Below are 18,990 nucleotides of genomic sequence, written 5' to 3'. Positions count from 1 at the left end.
CATACGACCTCTTAGTTCACCCACTGCGTTTTCTCAGTCAAACGATGCCTTCAACAGTGTTGGATTCAGAATTGTATACAAATCAGTGCAGATATAAGATATGAACTTAAAATCCTTGCTTTATTTCTCTTCTACAGCATCACATATTACCCACGATTAGAATATTCGTGATATATTTCAACAAAATTTCTGAGGGAGATTTAATCCGAAGGGTTTTTACTATCTATTTATTTTTGTTGTGATTGACTAAAGTAAAATAGGGTATAGACAGCCAGAACCCTGACTAAGGAAGGTCACTGTTGTCTTTTCAGAGTGAGAGTTCAACTGCCAATACTGTAATTTTGAACATTATTTCATTAATAAAACCATTATGAGGAATGTCTATATTTCCATGATATCAAGTATGACGAAGATAAATTCTCTTTAATCTTTACTTGTCCATGTTTAGCTTAAATTACAAAAAAATTGTCAAAATATGTAAACTATGCTAGTATATTGTAAACTCATCCAATAATGTATTTCAGAAATGGGAGAGGTCATGTAGTAAAAAAAATGTGTAATTCTTAGATTCAGTTAATACTCAGTAAAGTCAACTGGAAAATAGTCTTATGTATTAAAAGTAGATCAATAATACAGATTTCTGGTAGGAACTATTTTAACCTTGTTATAAACCTCTAAATCAGCTAGTGTGGGACAGCGATCAGAGCCTTGTGTGGTGTTGGTGGTTTAACTGTAAATCCAGCTAGTGTGGGACAGCGATCAGAGCCTTGTGTGGTGTTGGTGGTTTAACTATAAATCCAGCTAGTGTGGGACAGCGAACAGAGCCTTGTGTGGTGTTGGTGGTTTAACTATAAATCCAGCTAGTGTGGGACAGCGATCAGAGCCTTGTGTGGTGTTGGTGGTTTAACTATAAATCCAGCTAGTGTGGGACAGCGAACAGAGCCTTGTGTGGTGTTGGTGGTTTAACTATAAATCCAGCTAGTGTGGGACAGCGAACAGAGCCTTGTGTGGTGTTGGTGGTTTAACTATAAATCCAGCTAGTGTGGGACAGCGATCAGAGCCTTGTGTGGTGTTGGTGGTTTAACTATAAATCCAGCTAGTGTGGGACAGCGATCAGAGCCTTGTGTGGTGTTGGTGGTTTAACTATAAATCCAGCTAGTGTGGGACAGCGATCAGAGCCTTGTGTGGTGTTGGTGGTTTAACTATAAATCCAGCTAGTGTGGGACAGCGAACAGAGCCTTGTGTGGTGTTGGTGGTTTAACTATAAATCCAGCTAGTGTGGGACAGCGATCAGAGCCTTGTGTGGTGTTGGTGGTTTAACTATAAATCCAGCTAGTGTGGGACAGCGAACAGAGCCTTGTGTGGTGTTGGTGGTTTAACTATAAATCCAGCTAGTGTGGGACAGCGAACAGAGCCTTGTGTGGTGTTGGTGGTTTAACTATAAATCCAGCTAGTGTGGGACAGCGATCAGAGCCTTGTGTGGTGTTGGTGGTTTAACTATAAATCCAGCTAGTGTGGGACAGCGATCAGAGCCTTGTGTGGTGTTGGTGGTTTAAATATAAATCCAGCTAGTGTGGGACAGCGATCAGAGCCTTGTGTGGTGTTGGTGGTTTAACTATAAATCCAGCTAGTGTGGGACAGCGATCAGAGCCTTGTGTGGTGTTGGTGGTTTAACTATAAATCCAGCTAGTGTGGGACAGCGATCAGAGCCTTGTGTGGTGTTGGTGGTTTAACTATAAATCCAGCTAGTGTGGGACAGCGATCAGAGCCTTGTGTGGTGTTGGTGGTTTAACTATAAATCCAGCTAGTGTGGGACAGCGAACAGAGCCTTGTGTGGTGTTGGTGGTTTAACTATAAATCCAGCTAGTGTGGGACAGCGATCAGAGCCTTGTGTGGTGTTGGTGGTTTAACTATAAATCCAGCTAGTGTGGGACAGCGATCAGAGCCTTGTGTGGTGTTGGTGGTTTAACTATAAATCCAGCTAGTGTGGGACAGCGATCAGAGCCTTGTGTGGTGTTGGTGGTTTAACTATAAATCCAGCTAGTGTGGGACAGCGATCAGAGCCTTGTGTGGTGTTGGTGGTTTAACTATAAATCCAGCTAGTGTGGGACAGCGATCAGAGCCTTGTGTGGTGTTGGTGGTTTAACTATAAATCCAGCTAGTGTGGGACAGCGATCAGAGCCTTGTGTGGTGTGGTTTAATGATATATCCAGCTAGTGTGTTATAGTGATCACTGACAAAAATCAGTTTGAACAGCCTGTCATCAGATGGTGAGGGTTTAAACTTATTAAATCATTACTGTATATATGGGAAACTTTACCACAGTTAAACATTTACTAATAAGGTGACATGTTTTTTTGTAATGCATAATTTGGAAAACTTGTCAGCATTTTAATGCCAGGGGAGAAAACTCCTGGGAGCTTCCTGTTTAGTAACTCAGACATTCAAAACAAAAAACAAACAATGTTAATTATTGAAGATCTGTGTCTTTATTTTAACTTGCGTCAATATGCAATATTTTGATAAATTCATAAAAAAAGGAACACAAAATTGCTCCAGGACCATCACAAACCTTACAACAAATACACTAGACACTCACACTAGCTACAAGTCATTGAATTATTTTAGGAGTTAAACACGATAAACACCAACTAGACACTGTAAAGTACCATTGTTATGTTTACAAAACCACTGTGCTCCTTAATGCAATGGGAAAAGCTCAACTTAGGGACACATTTTTGATTGGTGAGAAACTGTTTATAAAATTTCACTCAGTGATAATAACTGAATTATAATTTGTTGAACTTGTGATAATGAACTAAAATTTATTTTGTTGAACTTGTGACAATAACTAAATAATAATTTGTTGAACTTGTGATAATGAACTAAATTTTATTTTGTTGAACTTGTGATAATGAACTAAATTAAAAATTTTGAACTTGTGATAATGAACTAAATTAAAATTTTTGAACTTGTGATAATGAACTAAATTTTAATTTGTTGAATTTGTGATAATGAACTATATTTTATTTTTTGAACTTGTGATAATGAACTAAATTAAAAATTTTGAACTTGTGATAATGAACTAAATTTAAATTTTTGAACTTGTGATAATGAACTAAATTTTATTTTGTTGAACTTGTGATAATGAACTAAATTTTAATTTGTTGAATTTGTGATAATGAACTATATTTTATTTTGTTGAACTTGTGATAATGAACTAAATTAAAAATTTTGAACTTGTGATAATGAACTAAATAATAATTTGTTGAACTTGTGATAATGAACTAAATTTTAATTTGTTGAATTTGTGATAATGAACTATATTTTATTTTGTTGAACTTGTGATAATGAACTAAATTAAAAATTTTGAACTTGTGATAATGAACTAAATTTAAATTTTTGAACTTGTGATAATGAACTAAATTAACAAAAAATTTAACTTGTGATAATGATCTAAATTGTAATTTGGTATGCTTGCTGTGTTCAGTTCCATAGACATATTATATAAATGGCAGTGGGTTTAAAAATTATGAGGAAGACATCAGAAACATCCACACCTTAAACGTCTTTGTGTTATTTTCACATCAATTGAGATTATGTAATTCTAATATAAATATTCAACTTAAAACATACATTTCTATATGGTATCCTCTAAAAGTTCACTTTTTTTGTAAAATATCTCCATAAACTCCCTTTTTTCTGTCAGGTATCTACATAAACTCCCTTTTTTCTGTCAGGTATCTACATAAACTCCCTTTTTTCTGACAGGTATCCCTGTAAACCCTCCTATGTACTTTATTTTGCTGTGTACTTTACTTCCTGTGTATGTTATTTTGCAGTGTACTTTACTTCCTGTGTGCTTTATTTTGCAGTGTACGTTACTTCCTGTGTATGTTATTTTGCAGTGTACTTTACTTCCTGTGTATGTTATTTTGCAGTGTACTTTACTTCCTGTGTGCTTTATTTTGCAGTGTACTTTACTTCCTGTGTGCTTAATTTTGCAGTGTACATTACTTCCTGTGTATGTTATTTTGCAGTGTACTTTACTTCCTGTTTATGTTATTTTGCAGTGTGCTTTACTTCCTGTGTGCTTTATTTTGCAGTGTACTTTACTTACTCTGTATGTTATTTTGCAGTGTATGTTACTTCCTGTGTGCTTTTGCAGTGTACTTTACTTCCTGTGTGCTTTATTTTGCAGTGTACTTTACTTCCTGTGTGCTTTATTTTGCAGTGTATGTTACTTCCTGTGTATGTTATTTTGCAGTGTACTTTACTTCCTGTGTGCTTTATTTTGCAGTGTTCTTTACTTCCTGTGTGCTTTATTTTGCAGTGTACTTTACTTCCTGTGTGCTTTATTTTGCAGTGTACTTTACTTCCTGTGTGCTTTATTTTGCAGTGTACTTTACTTCCTGTGTGCTTTATTTTGCAGTGTACTTTACTTCCTGTGTGCTTTATTTTGCAGTGTATGTTACTTCCTGTGTATGTTATTTTGCAGTGTACTTTACTTCCTGTGTGCTTTATTTTGCAGTGTACTTTACTTCCTCTGTATGTTATTTTGCAGTGTACTTTACTTCCTGTGTACTTTATTTTGCAGTGTATTTTATTTTCTCATTAATTACATATTAATTAGTGTGAATGCAATTGCTGTAACATAGATCTGCCTGATAGGTAAGACTCAGTGTATCCACTGTTAGTGTTTCAGGATCAATGACTGTAAATTTAGCTAACATCAATAAAAAAAATCATTTTGCTGGTTTTCTGACTGTATCTCTTCAGGAGGGAGGTACATATGTTACACAAAATAAGTATATATATATATATATATATAAACAATAAAACAACCACCGATATAAACACAATTCACCTTGTCTACATAACTACAAAGGATTAAACATATTTGGCACAAAAACAGGTAAATATTAAACTGCCTTAATCAATGTAAATTAAACAGTAATAACTGAGACACAGATATTTCAGTGGTTCATACATCTACCAACATTTTGTGAATCTGTGTATCTCATAGTAACAGAAATGACTAATGAAAAAAATTACAAAAACAACTGAAACCAAACATTAGAAAGAATTCACTGAAATCAGATGTTAACCAATTATATCTTTTCCTGCTCATGGTCACAATTAATTAACACTCATTAACTGATCAATCAACATTATCAATTAACAATTATAAATTAACATTATCAGTTTATCAAATAACCAGTCATGGGTGAAATATATTAGTAACAAATGACAGAGTGAAGTCAGCAGCGACCTTTGACAAGGAGATTGTATCACTTTAACTTACCCTTGTTACACAACCTTTTATTGATTGGTAGGAGTGTCGCCATAACGGATGTCAAAGTGATTGTTAAAATACATGTGTGATTCGACAACAGTACAGAAAATACAAGTGATTACTGAACCAGAGGCACACTTTTTACACATACTAATTGATGATGTGAAGTTTGATTAAATATTAAGAATAAACATCTGATCAAGTTAGCATCAAGCTATGATGTAATTCCATTATACAAGACAAGATGTAGAAGTAGTATTTCCAGTCCGCAAAGAAAATATCATGAAGGTAGCTGTCAAACCCAAAATGAGGCTTGCTGAGTGTTTGGCATTAAAAATCTTACCCAAAAAGTTGAGATCTCACAGATAGTTTTCTTTTTCCCAGAAATGGTTAATGAGGAAAAGGCTGTTGTCTCCATCGTATCAAAGTTACGAATGTATAAGTTAATTTCTAAGGACAGGAATTTCTAAAAACCAGGAATTTCTAAAAACCAGGATATGTGGTTTGGAGGTTTTCTGACTTTGTACTTCTTTAAGTGTTACATGACCTATTTGATCCACTGTGACATCAAGAGAAGATAACGAAATGTCAGTCAACATACTGACAGCTTTCATCAGGTTGTCTTACTGGATAAAGTCTGATGAAATCACAGACAAGCAGCACATGTTCTGTAAAACAGTCATATCTTGTTATCTTGAATTTCAAGAAACTATGGGAAATATGTTGACTTATCTGAATTTTGACTGAAAGTGCCCAAATAAGGTTGACATTAACAATTTCCTGGTGTTGATTACTTCAGTGTGTACAGTATGTAATGATGTCTGTGAATATCAACCTCTATGTGTACAGTATGTAATGATGTTTGTGAATATCAACCTCTGTGTGTACAGTATGTAATGATGGTTTGTGAATATCAACCTCTGTGTGTACAGTATGTAATGATGTCTGTGAATATCAACCTCTATGTGTACAGTATGTAATGATGGTTTGTGAATATCAACCTCTGTGTGTACAGTATGTAATGATGTTTGTGAATATCAACCTCTATGTGTACAGTATGTAATGATGTCTGTGAATATCAACCTCTGTGTGTACAGTATGTAATGATGGTTTGTGAATATCAACCTCTGTGTGTACAGTATGTAATGATGTCTGTGAATATCAACCTCTGTGTGTACAGTATGTAATGATGGTTTGTGAATATCAACCTCTGTGTGTAAAGTATGTAATGATGTCTGTGAATATCAACCTCTATGTGTACAGTATGTAATGATGTCTGTGAATATCAACCTCTATGTGTACAGTATGTAATGATGGTTTGTGAATATCAACCTCTGTGTGTACAGTATGTAATGATGGTTTGTGAATATCAACCTCTGTGTGTACAGTATGTAATGATGTCTGTGAATATCAACCTCTGTGTGTACAGTATGTAATGATGTCTGTGAATATCAACCTCTATGTGTACAGTATGTAATGATGGTTTGTGAATATCAACCTCTGTGTGTACAGTATGTAATGATGGTTTGTGAATATCAACCTCTGTGTGTACAGTATGTAATGATGTCTGTGAATATCAACCTCTGTGTGTACAGTATGTAATGATGTCTGTGAATATCAACCTCTATGTGTACAGTATGTAATGATATTTGTGAATATCAACCTCTGTGTGTACAGTATGTAATGATGTCTGTGAATATCAACCTCTGTGTGTACAGTATGTAATGATGTCTGTGAATATCAACCTCTATGTGTACAGTATGTAATGATGTCTGTGAATATCAACCTCTATGTGTACAGTATGTAATGATGGTTTGTGAATATCAACCTCTGTGTGTACAGTATGTAATGATATTTGTGAATATCAACCTCTGTGTGTACAGTATGTAATGATGTCTGTGAATATCAACCTCTGTGTGTACAGTATGTAATGATGTCTGTGAATATCAACCTCTGTGTGTACAGTATGTAATGATGGTTTGTGAATATCAACCTCTGTGTGTACAGTATGTAATGATGGTCTGTGAATATCAACCTCTGTGTGTACAGTATGTAATGATGGTTTGTGAATATCAACCTCTGTGTGTACAGTATGTAATGATGGTCTGTGAATATCAACCTCTGTGTGTACAGTATGTAATGATGTCTGTGAATATCAACCTCTGTGTGTACAGTATGTAATGATGGTTTGTGAATATCAACCTCTGTGTGTACAGTATGTAATGATGGTCTGTGAATATCAACCTCTGTGTGTACAGTATGTAATGATGTCTGTGAATATCAACCTCTGTGTGTACAGTATGTAATGATGGTTTGTGAATATCAACCTCTGTGTGTACAGCTCTCTTCAGAGAAAATCTCCACAGTAAACTTCTAGTTGTATACAAATCAGGAATTTCTGCTTTAAAATCAATTAAATAAATACTCATTAAAAGTGGTTTGAATATAAAATCATTTTTTGTATAATAGACATGATAAAACATGACTGATTAACAAGATCAATGCAAACATTTCTAAATCAGTTTGTACATCACAAATTAGTGTGTGGAGGTACATTTTTAGCCCTAGCTTTACTGGAAAGACTTTGTTAAAACCCTTTTAAAAAAGTCTATTGGTAAAAGTCTATATCAAAGCGAAATGCTGAGTTTTCTGATTTCTTAGCTTGATATAGACATGTCTTTTACCTTTGGACTTATTTAAAAGACTTTAACAAATTCTTAATATATCAAAATATTGATCTGGCACCATTTCGAAATCCATCATTTAAAAAAACAATCACAAAAAAGTTCTCTGATGTTTCCCCAAGACTATTTATCATCCGTACAACACTTCTATCATAGCACTAAGATTTCATCAGTATTCTATAAAAGGTTTCTCTGAAAAAAGTGTTAGTGAATGTACCATATAATACGGAGTGTTTTCACTGTAGCTACAAACTGATACAAGCAGATTGATGTAAACAACTACAAAGTCCAAGACATAACAAATAGTGTCTTGTTCAAAACGAGAAGCAAAATTATAATAAAATATACTGATAGGTAAAAGTTGTAAAACATGTCCAGAAAAATGTAAGACAACATTTTTTTTTCATATATAATGGCTTCATATATCAAATCAAATAACTGTAACTTGATGTTTGGTCCATATATAGTAAAACATTACATTTAGATGAAATATTTCATCTGGATAAAATTTATTAAGAAATTGTATAAATATCTATATTTAAAAAAAAAACAAAAAAAAAAAAAAATTCAGATGTCCTTGGAATTACTGAAGAGTATCTGTAAGGGAGGTAACTCAATTCTAAATTGTGAAACGAAAGTAACTTTAGAATTCTTAATTTGTACACTCAATAAAAAATTGTCATTCTTCATCAAACAACAACTTCTGGAAAAATTCTCCTACACATTTTGTTGAAATTCAACACATATTCAAAATTAAGTCACCTGTAAATTAACCTAAATCAGTCAAATGCAATACCGTTGACTTATTGATAAGTCACCTGGATACGGTAAACGGTTTTAGGTCACACATGGGCACATACAAAAGTTCTACAGGCCTAAAACACAATACACTTGCAACTGTGTTGCTTACCAACAGAGCTAATCTACTGTTTAACAGTAGTTCTTAGTCACAACATGTTCAGTCAGGAGTACGAAACATGATGTCATGTACACTTAGACACGCCCCTAGTGTCGCAACATGTTCAGTCAGGAGTACGAAACATGATGTCATGTACACTTAGACACGCCCCTAGTGTTGCAACAATGTACAGTCAGGAGTACGATACATGATGTCATATACACTTAGACACACCCCCAGTGTGGCAACAATGTACAGTCAGGAGTATGATACATGATGTCGCATACACTCGGACATGCCCACAGCACTAGACTTGAGCAGAAACTTCATGTGATAGAAATCCAACACTGAACACTCGCGCACAGAGCCAATAGGAATGCTTGCAAATTTATGAATAAGCGCAGCTCGTTCTCGTTCCAGCCACATGGAAAGTTGGGGTTCAAGGTTACTTAAACGGTCAGCACCACTCTGCCACTTATCGCCTTTCGGACCCCAAAGTAAATATTCCACATAACTTCGTACCAGAGCTAACGAGTCCAAACGTCGCGTCTGCAGCATGCGTTCAATTGTAGCGATACAAGAGAAATGCTTTTCATAATCCTCATCACTGACGTTCACAAGTGTATCTGTAAAATAGCGTTCCAGCAGTTCACACACAGAATCCACATTTGAGGAGTCATGCAGCCGTTGATGAGGAAGAAAACCAATGATATCTCCGTGGCAGTGACTGCCGTTACTGACAATAAAGACATCCCTAAAATTGGCCTCACCCAGTGTGAAGCCTTGGTCCAGACAGTGAGATATAGCACTAAGTAACTGTAGCATGTAAAACAGCAGGGTTTCCAGCTCTGTGGAACTGTTACCAGGATCAGCACTAAAACGATCTTTTAAAATTGCTAACTTATGATTAAGATCACTATTCACATCGAACAGACCAATGGCTACGAAACACTTGGCCATATTTGATTGGTTGACTGGGTTTTGAAGGTTTTGTAGGAGTTGGCTGGTTTTGATGAAGTCCTCTGTGAGATAAGAGAATGGAATATTGTCGCTGAAGATGACCGTTGGTTTTAGCAGGCTTGAGTGCTGGACACTGGTCAGTTCAGGCTTTGTATGAAGGAGCTGAAAAAAAACATCCGAAATCAGATACAATGTTTATTGCAATAATGTAAATATTTGTTTCTAGAAAGTGAAAAAAGAAAATCTGACAAACAGCTATTTGTATACAGGAGTTAGTCAATAAAAAGACATTCAGTTAATATATATATGTTGATACTGCACAATATATAATTGTTCTCCCTCTATTAAATATCGATCAACTACACTACAGACAAAGTCTAAATCACAAAAAATTCAGTTACTATAAAATTTTGTTATAATATTTTGTTCAGAGCACAAGACAAAGCTAACTGAAATAAGAACAAAGGGCCATAACTCTGTATAGAGAATGAATGACTGATGATTGAAGTCTCTATATTTTGAGCTTCAGTGTTTAATTACTTACCATCAGTTGACAGGTTGTGGAAGTTGTTTTCAGTTTTGCATTGTAAACCACACATCTCTCTGATGTATGGATGGGTTTACCATAAATATCAAAATCCACCCACTTAATTGGCCCCGCACCAGTGATATTAAGATTGACGGTCTCTTTGGTAAACACTCTCTCATATTGCGTATAGATTTCGCGTAAAGTCTGTGAAATTTGAGATGTGAGTTGGTTGAGCATGTCCCGAACCTCAGCCTCATTTAAGGCTACTGCAATACTAGGTCGGTTCATGGCTACGTACGGCTGCTCAGAGCCAGTACTCTCAGTCTTTCTGCCAGGCCGTCGCCTTGGAATTGGTTTTGGTCGATTTAACGTACTTGATGCAGAAGATGATTCTGATTCTGAAGAAAATGCATTGTGGGATGCTGATGGAGAAACAGTTGATGGCTGAATGTCCCTCTCATTGAATGATGAAGACGTTTTAACAGTTAATTTATCTTTAGAATCTGTCCTGCATGTTTCCTTTACAGGTAAATCTTTAGCATAACCATTTATCTCCTCATAAATTGGTTGTGATGCTAATAATATACGTCTTTCCTCACTAATGTCTGCAGTATCAGGAAAATCCAGAGTTGTGTCCCTTGATTGTTGTAGAGTTGCGTCTCTTTGTAGGTCTGACGACCTGACAGGCTCCAGATAACCTTCGGTGGGTAATTGACAGCTACCAACAAAACTAAGTGATGGTTGGCTGGCCTTGGCGGAGATTGGGTCATACACATTACCATCTGGTGGGGGAGGAGGTGGGTCCTTTGGGACAATAGGCTCATACAGATTGTCCATGGATCCAAGGGGAGAGAACTGTGGCCATTCATCATACTTATCGTTAGTTGAACCTGAAGAAGTAGATCCGCCTGTAATGACAAGTTAAAGTTACACATAGACACTTTATATAATAATAAAACATGTTAATATACGATCCACTTGATCCATTCAGAAACCATCTATAAATAGATTAGTGATATTTTAATTGTCTTCAATTGTGATCAGCCAAGGCTTAATTAGTTCATCGTAGTGTCCTGACAAAGGGGCAGATTGTCTATTCAGATTGATTTTACCTTGTTGTTACCTAGGAATTCCTTACTACTAGACAGGTCTATACCAGTACAGATCTCTAAATATCTGAGAGAATTGTCTGTTACCTAGGAATTCCTTACCACTAGACAGGTCTATACCAGTACAGATCTCTAAATATCTGAGAGAATTGTCTGTTACCTAGGAATTCCTTACCACTAGACAGGTCTATACCAGTACAGATCTCTAAATATCTGAGAGAATTGTCTGTTACCTAGGAATTCCTTACCACTAGACAGGTCTATACCAGTACAGATCTCTAAATATCTGAGAGAATTGTCTGTTACACACCACTAGACAGGTCTATACCAGTACAGATCTCTAAATATCTGAGAGAATTGTCTGTTACCTAGGAATTCCTTACCACTAGACAGGTCTATACCAGTGCATATCTCTAAATCTCTTGACAGGTCTATACTAGTACAGATCTCTAAATCTCTGAGAGAATTGTTTGTTACCACAATCTGACTGACATTGAATCAGAGATGTTGGTGGTCCACTGGGATTATTATACTATAGACAATCTGACTGACATTGAATCAGAGATGTTGGTGACCACTGGGATTATTGTACTATAGACAATCTGACTGACATTGAATCAGAGATGTTGGTGGTCCACTGGGATTATTGTACTATAGACAATCTGACTGACATTGAATCAGAGATGTTGGTCGACTGGGATTATTGTACTATAGACAATCTGACTGACATTGAATCAGAGATGTTGGTGGTCCACTGGGATTATTGTACTATAGACAATCTGACATTGAGGGATTATTGTACTATAGACAATCTGACTGACATTGAATCAGAGATGTTGGTGGTCCACTGGGATTATTGTACTATAGACAATCTGACTGACATTGAATCAGAGATGTTGGTGGTCCACTGGGATTATTGTACTATAGACAATCTGACTGACATTGAATCAGAGATGTTGGGGTCCACTGGGATTATTGTACTATAGACAATCTGACTGACATTGAATCAGAGATGTTGGGGTCCACTGGGATTATTGTACTATAGACAATCTGACTGACATTGAATCAGAGATGTTGGTGGTCCACTGGGATTATTATACTATAGACAATCTGACTGACATTGAATCAGAGATGTTGGTGGTCCACTGGGATTATTGTACTATAGACAATCTGACTGACATTGAATCAGAGATGTTGGAGACCACTGGGATTATTGTACTATAGACAATCTGACTGACATTGAATCAGAGATGTTGGGGTCCACTGGGATTATTGTACTATAGACAATCTGACTGACATTGAATCAGAGATGTTGGTCGACTGGGATTATTGTACTATAGACAATCTGACTGACATTGAATCAGAGATGTTGGAGACCACTGGGATTATTGTACTATAGACAATCTGACTGACATTGAATCAGAGATGTTGGTCGACTGGGATTATTGTACTATAGACAATCTGACTGACATTGAATCAGAGATGTTGGGGTCCACTGGGATTATTGTACTATAGACAATCTGACTGACATTGAATCAGAGATGTTGGTCCACTGGGATTATTGTACTATAGACATTCTGTCTGACATTGAATCAGAGATGTTGGTCGACTGGGATTATTGTACTATAGACAATCTGACTGACATTGAATCAGAGATGTTGGAGACCACTGGGATTATTGTACTATAGACAATCTGACTGACATTGAATCAGAGATGTTGGGGTCCACTGGGATTATTGTACTATAGACAATCTGACTGACATTGAATCAGAGATGTTGGGGTCCACTGGGATTATTGAACTATAGACAATCTGACTGACATTGAATCAGAGATGTTGGGGTCCACTGAGATTATTGTACTATAGACAATCTGACATTGAATCAGAGATGTTGGTCCACTGGGATTATTGTACTATAGACAATCTGACTGACATTGAATCAGAGATGTTGGTGGTCCACTGGGATTATTATACTACAGACAATCTGACTGACATTGAATCAGAGATGTTGGTCGACTGGGATTATTGTACTATAGACAATCTGACTGACATTGAATCAGAGATGTTGGGGACCACTGGGATTATTGTACTAGAGACAATCTGACTGACATTGAATCAGAGATGTTGGTCGACTGGGATTATTGTACTATAGACAATCTGACTGACATTGAATCAGAGATGTTGGGGTCCACTGGGATTATTGTACTATAGACAATCTGACTGACATTGAATCAGAGATGTTGGGGTCCACTGGGATTATTGTACTATAGACAATCTGACTGACATTGAATCAGAGATGTTGGTGGTCCACTGGGATTATTATACTATAGACAATCTGACTGACATTGAATCAGAGATGTTGGTGGTCCACTGGGATTATTGTACTATAGACAATCTGACTGACATTGAATCAGAGATGTTGGAGACCACTGGGATTATTGTACTATAGACAATCTGACTGACATTGAATCAGAGATGTTGGGGTCGACTGGGATTATTGTACTATAGACAATCTGACTGACATTGAATCAGAGATGTTGGTCGACTGGGATTATTGTACTATAGACAATCTGACTGACATTGAATCAGAGATGTTGGAGACCACTGGGATTATTGTACTATAGACAATCTGACTGACATTGAATCAGAGATGTTGGTCGACTGGGATTATTGTACTATAGACAATCTGACTGACATTGAATCAGAGATGTTGGGGTCCACTGAGATTATTGTACTATAGACAATCTGACTGACATTGAATCAGAGATGTTGGTCGACTGGGATTATTGTACTATAGACAATCTGACTGACATTGAATCAGAGATGTTGGTCGACTGGGATTATTGTACTATAGACAATCTGACTGACATTGAATCAGAGATGTTGGTCGACTGGGATTATTGTACTATAGACAATCTGACTGACATTGAATCAGAGATGTTGGGGACCACTGGGATTATTGTACTATAGACAATCTGACTGACATTGAATCAGAGATGTTGGGGTCCACTGGGATTATTGTACTATAGACAATCTGACTGACATTGAATCAGAGATGTTGGGGACCACTGGGATTTTTGTACTATAGACAATCTGACTGACATTGAATCAGAGATGTTGGGGTCCACTGGGATTATTGTACTATAGACAATCTGACTGACATTGAATCAGAGATGTTGGTCGACTGGGATTATTGTACTATAGACAATCTGACTGACATTGAATCAGAGATGTTGGGGACCACTGGGATTATTATACTATAGACAATCTGACTGACATTGAATCAGAGATGTTGGGGTCCACTGGGATTATTATACTATAGACAATCTGACTGACATTGAATCAGAGATGTTGGGGTCCACTGGGATTATTGTACTATAGACAATCTGACTGACATTGAATCAGAGATGTTGGAGACCACTGGGATTATTGTACTATAGACAATCTGACTGACATTGAATCAGAGATGTTGGGGTCCACTGGGATTATTGTACTATAGACAATCTGACTGACATTGAATCAGAGATGTTGGGGTCCACTGGGATTATTGTACTATAGACAATCTGACTGACATTGAATCAGAGATGTTGGGGTCCACTGAGATTATTGTACTATAGACAATCTGACTGACATTGAATCAGAGATGTTGGTGGACCACTGGGATTATTGTACTATAGACAATCTGACTGACATTGAATCAGAGATGTTGGTGGTCCACTGGGATTATTGTACTATAGACAATCTGACTGACATTGAATCAGAGATGTTGGGGTCCACTGAGATTATTGTACTATAGACAATCTGACTGACATTGAATCACAGATGTTGGTGGTCCACTGGGATTATTATACTATAGACAATCTGACTGACATTGAATCAGAGATGTTGGGGACCACTGGGATTATTGTAGAATGTAGTCTGTTGCTATCTATAGATAGCCTGACTATGATAGATATAAACTTTGTAAGAGGTAGAGGTTCATTACCTGCAGTCAATTTTATTTTAATTTAACTTTCGTGAAAATCTTTCATGTCGACAAATCAAAGAAATATGTTGCAATGGTTACAGTTAACAAAGGAAGTGATGGTGTCCACTCACCAGACACAAAGCTACAGTCATCGCCGATTGTGATGGTATTCCTCCTTGACCGACTGACCACTTGGCTGGATGTCATGTCAGAAATCAGCTGGTAAACAGATCACATTATAGGTTAATCTCCATGGTAACAGTATTATATTTATGTTAGTCTCCATGGTAACAGTATTATATCTATGCTAGTCTCCATGGTAATAATGACAGTATTATATCTATGTTAATCTCCATGGTAACAATGACAGTATTATATCTATGTTAATCTCCATGGTAACAATGACAGTATTATATCTATGTTATTCTCCATGGTAACAATGACAGTATGATATATATGTTAATCTCCATGGTAACAATGACAATAAAGTCTTAAATTAGCAAATAAACAAGACATGGATCCCTTTGTGAACATGCTGAGATATATCATATATACAAATTCTGGAGAGATAAAAATTTTAATCTAGTAACCTATAACAACACCACTTGCTGCCCCATTTTTTTAAAATCTGTCACTTAGTACTATGTACTTGGTAAAAATCCAATAAACAACAGTCTATATATACATACCACTGGACCAGATATGTCACAGGCTTCCAGCTTCTTTGTTGGTCCGTCACTGGAGAGAGAATTCTCTGTAATAGATTTTGCTCGCTTCACTATAGATGGGGGCCTTGGGGGTGCCCTAGACTTCCTGTTTCCCAATTTACCAAGAAAACTTTTTCTGCTTTGTGCACGAGGAAGTTCAATTTTTTCAGCAGCAGGTATATCTTGAGACGGACTTACAGGTTGGTTATCACTCCTAATCTCTGTTACACTGGCAGACATTGCAGCTGGTATGACTGAAACTTCTGGTGAGGTCGGTGACACAGAAGGCTGAGAAGCAGACAAGGACATTTTTGTATCTATTGGTGGCCTCGGTCTAGGCTCCAGTGGAGGCTTCGTTTGATCTCCAAAGCCACGACATATCTTCATTTCTAATTCCTTTGTAAAGAGAGAGTTGCGATTTTCTGGTGCTTTAGCTGGTGCCTGTGGTCGGATTGGAGCTGCAGATCTTTTAGGACTTTTTGCACGCCTCCGAACTTTGACAGGTTTACCATCATTATTTTGAGTTTCTGAACCTCTTTCCTCTGGTCCTTCATGACTACTGATACTAGCAGATCTTTCCTTAACTGACTCATGACTCTCTGTTGATGAGGTCATCTGTTGCCTAGGAACAGTCTGAGTTGGTACAACAGGTTGTGGTGAGGCGGGGGGCTTAGCTTGACCCTGGGGTTGTGGAGTCGCAGGTGGAGGTTTAGCAGGCAAGTTGACTGGCTTGGGTCTAGTAGTTAATGGTGGGGGTTTTGTAGGTAAACTGGGAATCTCCTTATCTGATCCTTTTCTCTCTATCCCTTTCTCCAAAGCCTTGGAGTTACCTCCCCTATCTGATCCTTTCTTATCAATGCCTGATTCAGAATCTTTTCTCTCTGACATTTTCTTTCTGTCTGCTGTTTTGTCTGAGCCTTTTCTTTCCACTGTTTTCTTCTTGGAGTCTTCTTCCTGGACCCTTTCTAGAGACTTTGAAAGATCCTTTTTAGAGACCTTTGGGGATCCCTTGGGGGCTCTTGTCATTTCTGGTGACTGTTTGCCCTTTTGCCCATTGTCAGATGTAGTCATTATGAGGCTTGTCCTTGTTGGTTTGGCAGGTAAAACTTTCATTTTCATTACAGGGGAGGATCCTACACTCTCTGTTGCCGAGGGTGATGGAGGCCCTTCTGTTTTACTCCCCAGACTTTCTGTAGAACTTCCATTGGAGTTTGTGACAGAGGTCTGGGACTTCATTGTATTATCTACACCAGACTCCTGCTCAGAAGTACTGTCAATGGAGTCTCGCCCACGCCGTAATATGTTTCTGAAAAATGATGTTATACCCTTTTTACTGGAACGTTCTGTCTTGGATTTGCTTGCATCAACTACTTCTGTCTGAAAGTCAGACGTCCGTTTTGGGGAGAGTGGTTTCTCACCCTGTCCTTGGTCAAATATTGGTTTTCCAACAGGAACCATTTTAAAACTTGGTTCGGATAAATTCGGAACACTTTTTGATACTATGGGCTCAGGAGGTGGACCTGATGGAGGACGTGGAGCTGGTTTTTTACTTTTCTTTTTAGATAGATCTAACGTGGCAGCAAGTGAGGCTAATTTGGCCTCAAACTCTTTTGACTTGATGCTGCCTTTGGGGAATTTGGATTCCAGTTTTTCTGGCCCCTCTTCCCCCATTTCCACAACTTGCTGTAGTTCCTCCTTGGTGACCTCTGGTAAGAGTTCGTGACCTTCTATCCCTTTGAAGGACTCACTATCACTGTACTTAGCTAAAACATCGTTGAGAAGATCCACTAAGGCCATGCCCGCAGTCGATGATTCTAAATCAATGTCGGGGTTAAAGGACTCAAACAAATCCTCATCTGTTGTAAACACCTCATCCACGTCTTTTACCTCCTCATCAACTGCCTTGTTATCTGACAAAAGGTCGAAGTCTGACACACGTTTACTTTTTTGGGGTAATTCTGGTTTGATCCTTGATAAATCAGATGAGGAGTTGTTTCCTTCTCCATCATATTCTGATATCCTCTGAAGATGAATATTTGTTATATGTTTCGATTTTTCCTCGAACATGTTTTCTAACTTTTTCTTGTTTGTTTTGTTTCTCAGGGGAAATGTCCCATAACGTCGTGGTATGAGTTTATCACAGTCTCTAAGTGTGGCAAACCTGTCTGCCTTCCATAGTGTCTGAACATCCTCAAACTCCTTACTGGAGTTTCGTCTCACACTATCCACAGTCTTATTTAGAAGGTTACGATTATCACCATTCCATAATGTGTTCTCTAAAGCCAGGAGAAGGAATTCTTTCTCCTCCTCTGTAAAGGAAACCTCCTCACTTGAATCAGACTCGTTCAGAGCATCTTCTAGGTCAGAGGTCAAATTGTCCCATCCCCCATCGTCCCCAATCACAACCGGTTCATCTTGTAGAAAAGACACTTTAGATTTACTCAGCACCATTTTATTATCTGAGATACCTTCCTGCTTTACATCAGGCTTTCTAGATGACACATTTTCTGGTTCATGGTTGACAGATTTGTGTCGCGGTTCTGGTTTCTGGTCATCGATGACACACCAGTCAGCATCACTGATTGGCCAGTCATCTGCACTACTGTCCCGACGTAATTTTGATGATCCATCTACCACATTCTCTAATGTAGCATTAAAGGATGTTTTCATGAGAAGTGAACTCCGTTTGGCAGGCACAGGGGAACTTCTTGGTTGTGTATCTTCAATAATAGAGTGCTCTCCCCTTGGTCTCTGGCAATTGACACAGAGTTCCTTTTTCCAGGCATTCTGGGTAAATTCATAGCATGGATTTGACATGCCTTCTTTTCCCTGAATGACCAT

At 37.4% G+C, this 18,990-nt stretch overlaps 1 protein-coding gene across 1 annotated transcript; it reads right to left on the bottom strand.

The window, feature by feature from the left end:
* Positions 1 to 9,136: 9,136 nt before the first annotated feature.
* LOC132554880 (uncharacterized) lies at positions 9,137 to 18,990 on the bottom strand. Its single transcript, XM_060219208.1, has 4 exons — positions 16,132 to 18,990; positions 15,574 to 15,661; positions 10,383 to 11,275; positions 9,137 to 10,000 (listed from the first exon to the last, which is right to left on the bottom strand). The coding sequence occupies exons 1-4, from the start codon at positions 18,988 to 18,990 to the stop codon at positions 9,137 to 9,139; spliced, it is 4,704 nt and encodes a 1,567-aa protein (XP_060075191.1).

Source organism: Ylistrum balloti, unplaced genomic scaffold, assembly GCF_031769215.1.
Source record: "Ylistrum balloti isolate Yb309-2 unplaced genomic scaffold, AGI_CSIRO_Ybal_v1 Utg370448, whole genome shotgun sequence".
Taxonomy (NCBI): Eukaryota; Metazoa; Mollusca; class Bivalvia; order Pectinida; family Pectinidae; genus Ylistrum; species Ylistrum balloti.
The sequence above is the reverse complement of the archived record's forward strand: the minus strand, read 5'-3'. Positions and strand labels throughout refer to the sequence as shown.

What these genes read in the sequence shown, in the direction of transcription:
- LOC132554880 (XM_060219208.1), bottom strand. Translation starts at nt 18,990, where the DNA reads ATGGTCATTCAGGGAAAAGAAGGCATGTCAAATCCATGCTATGAATTT. An exon ending in GTGACATATCTGGTCCAGTG is followed by an intron (nt 15,662 to 16,131) that starts GTATGTATATAT and finishes TCTGTTTACCAG; the next exon opens with CTGATTTCTGACATGACATC. An exon ending in TGACTGTAGCTTTGTGTCTG is followed by an intron (nt 11,276 to 15,573) that starts GTGAGTGGACAC and finishes TTGTCATTACAG; the next exon opens with GCGGATCTACTTCTTCAGGT.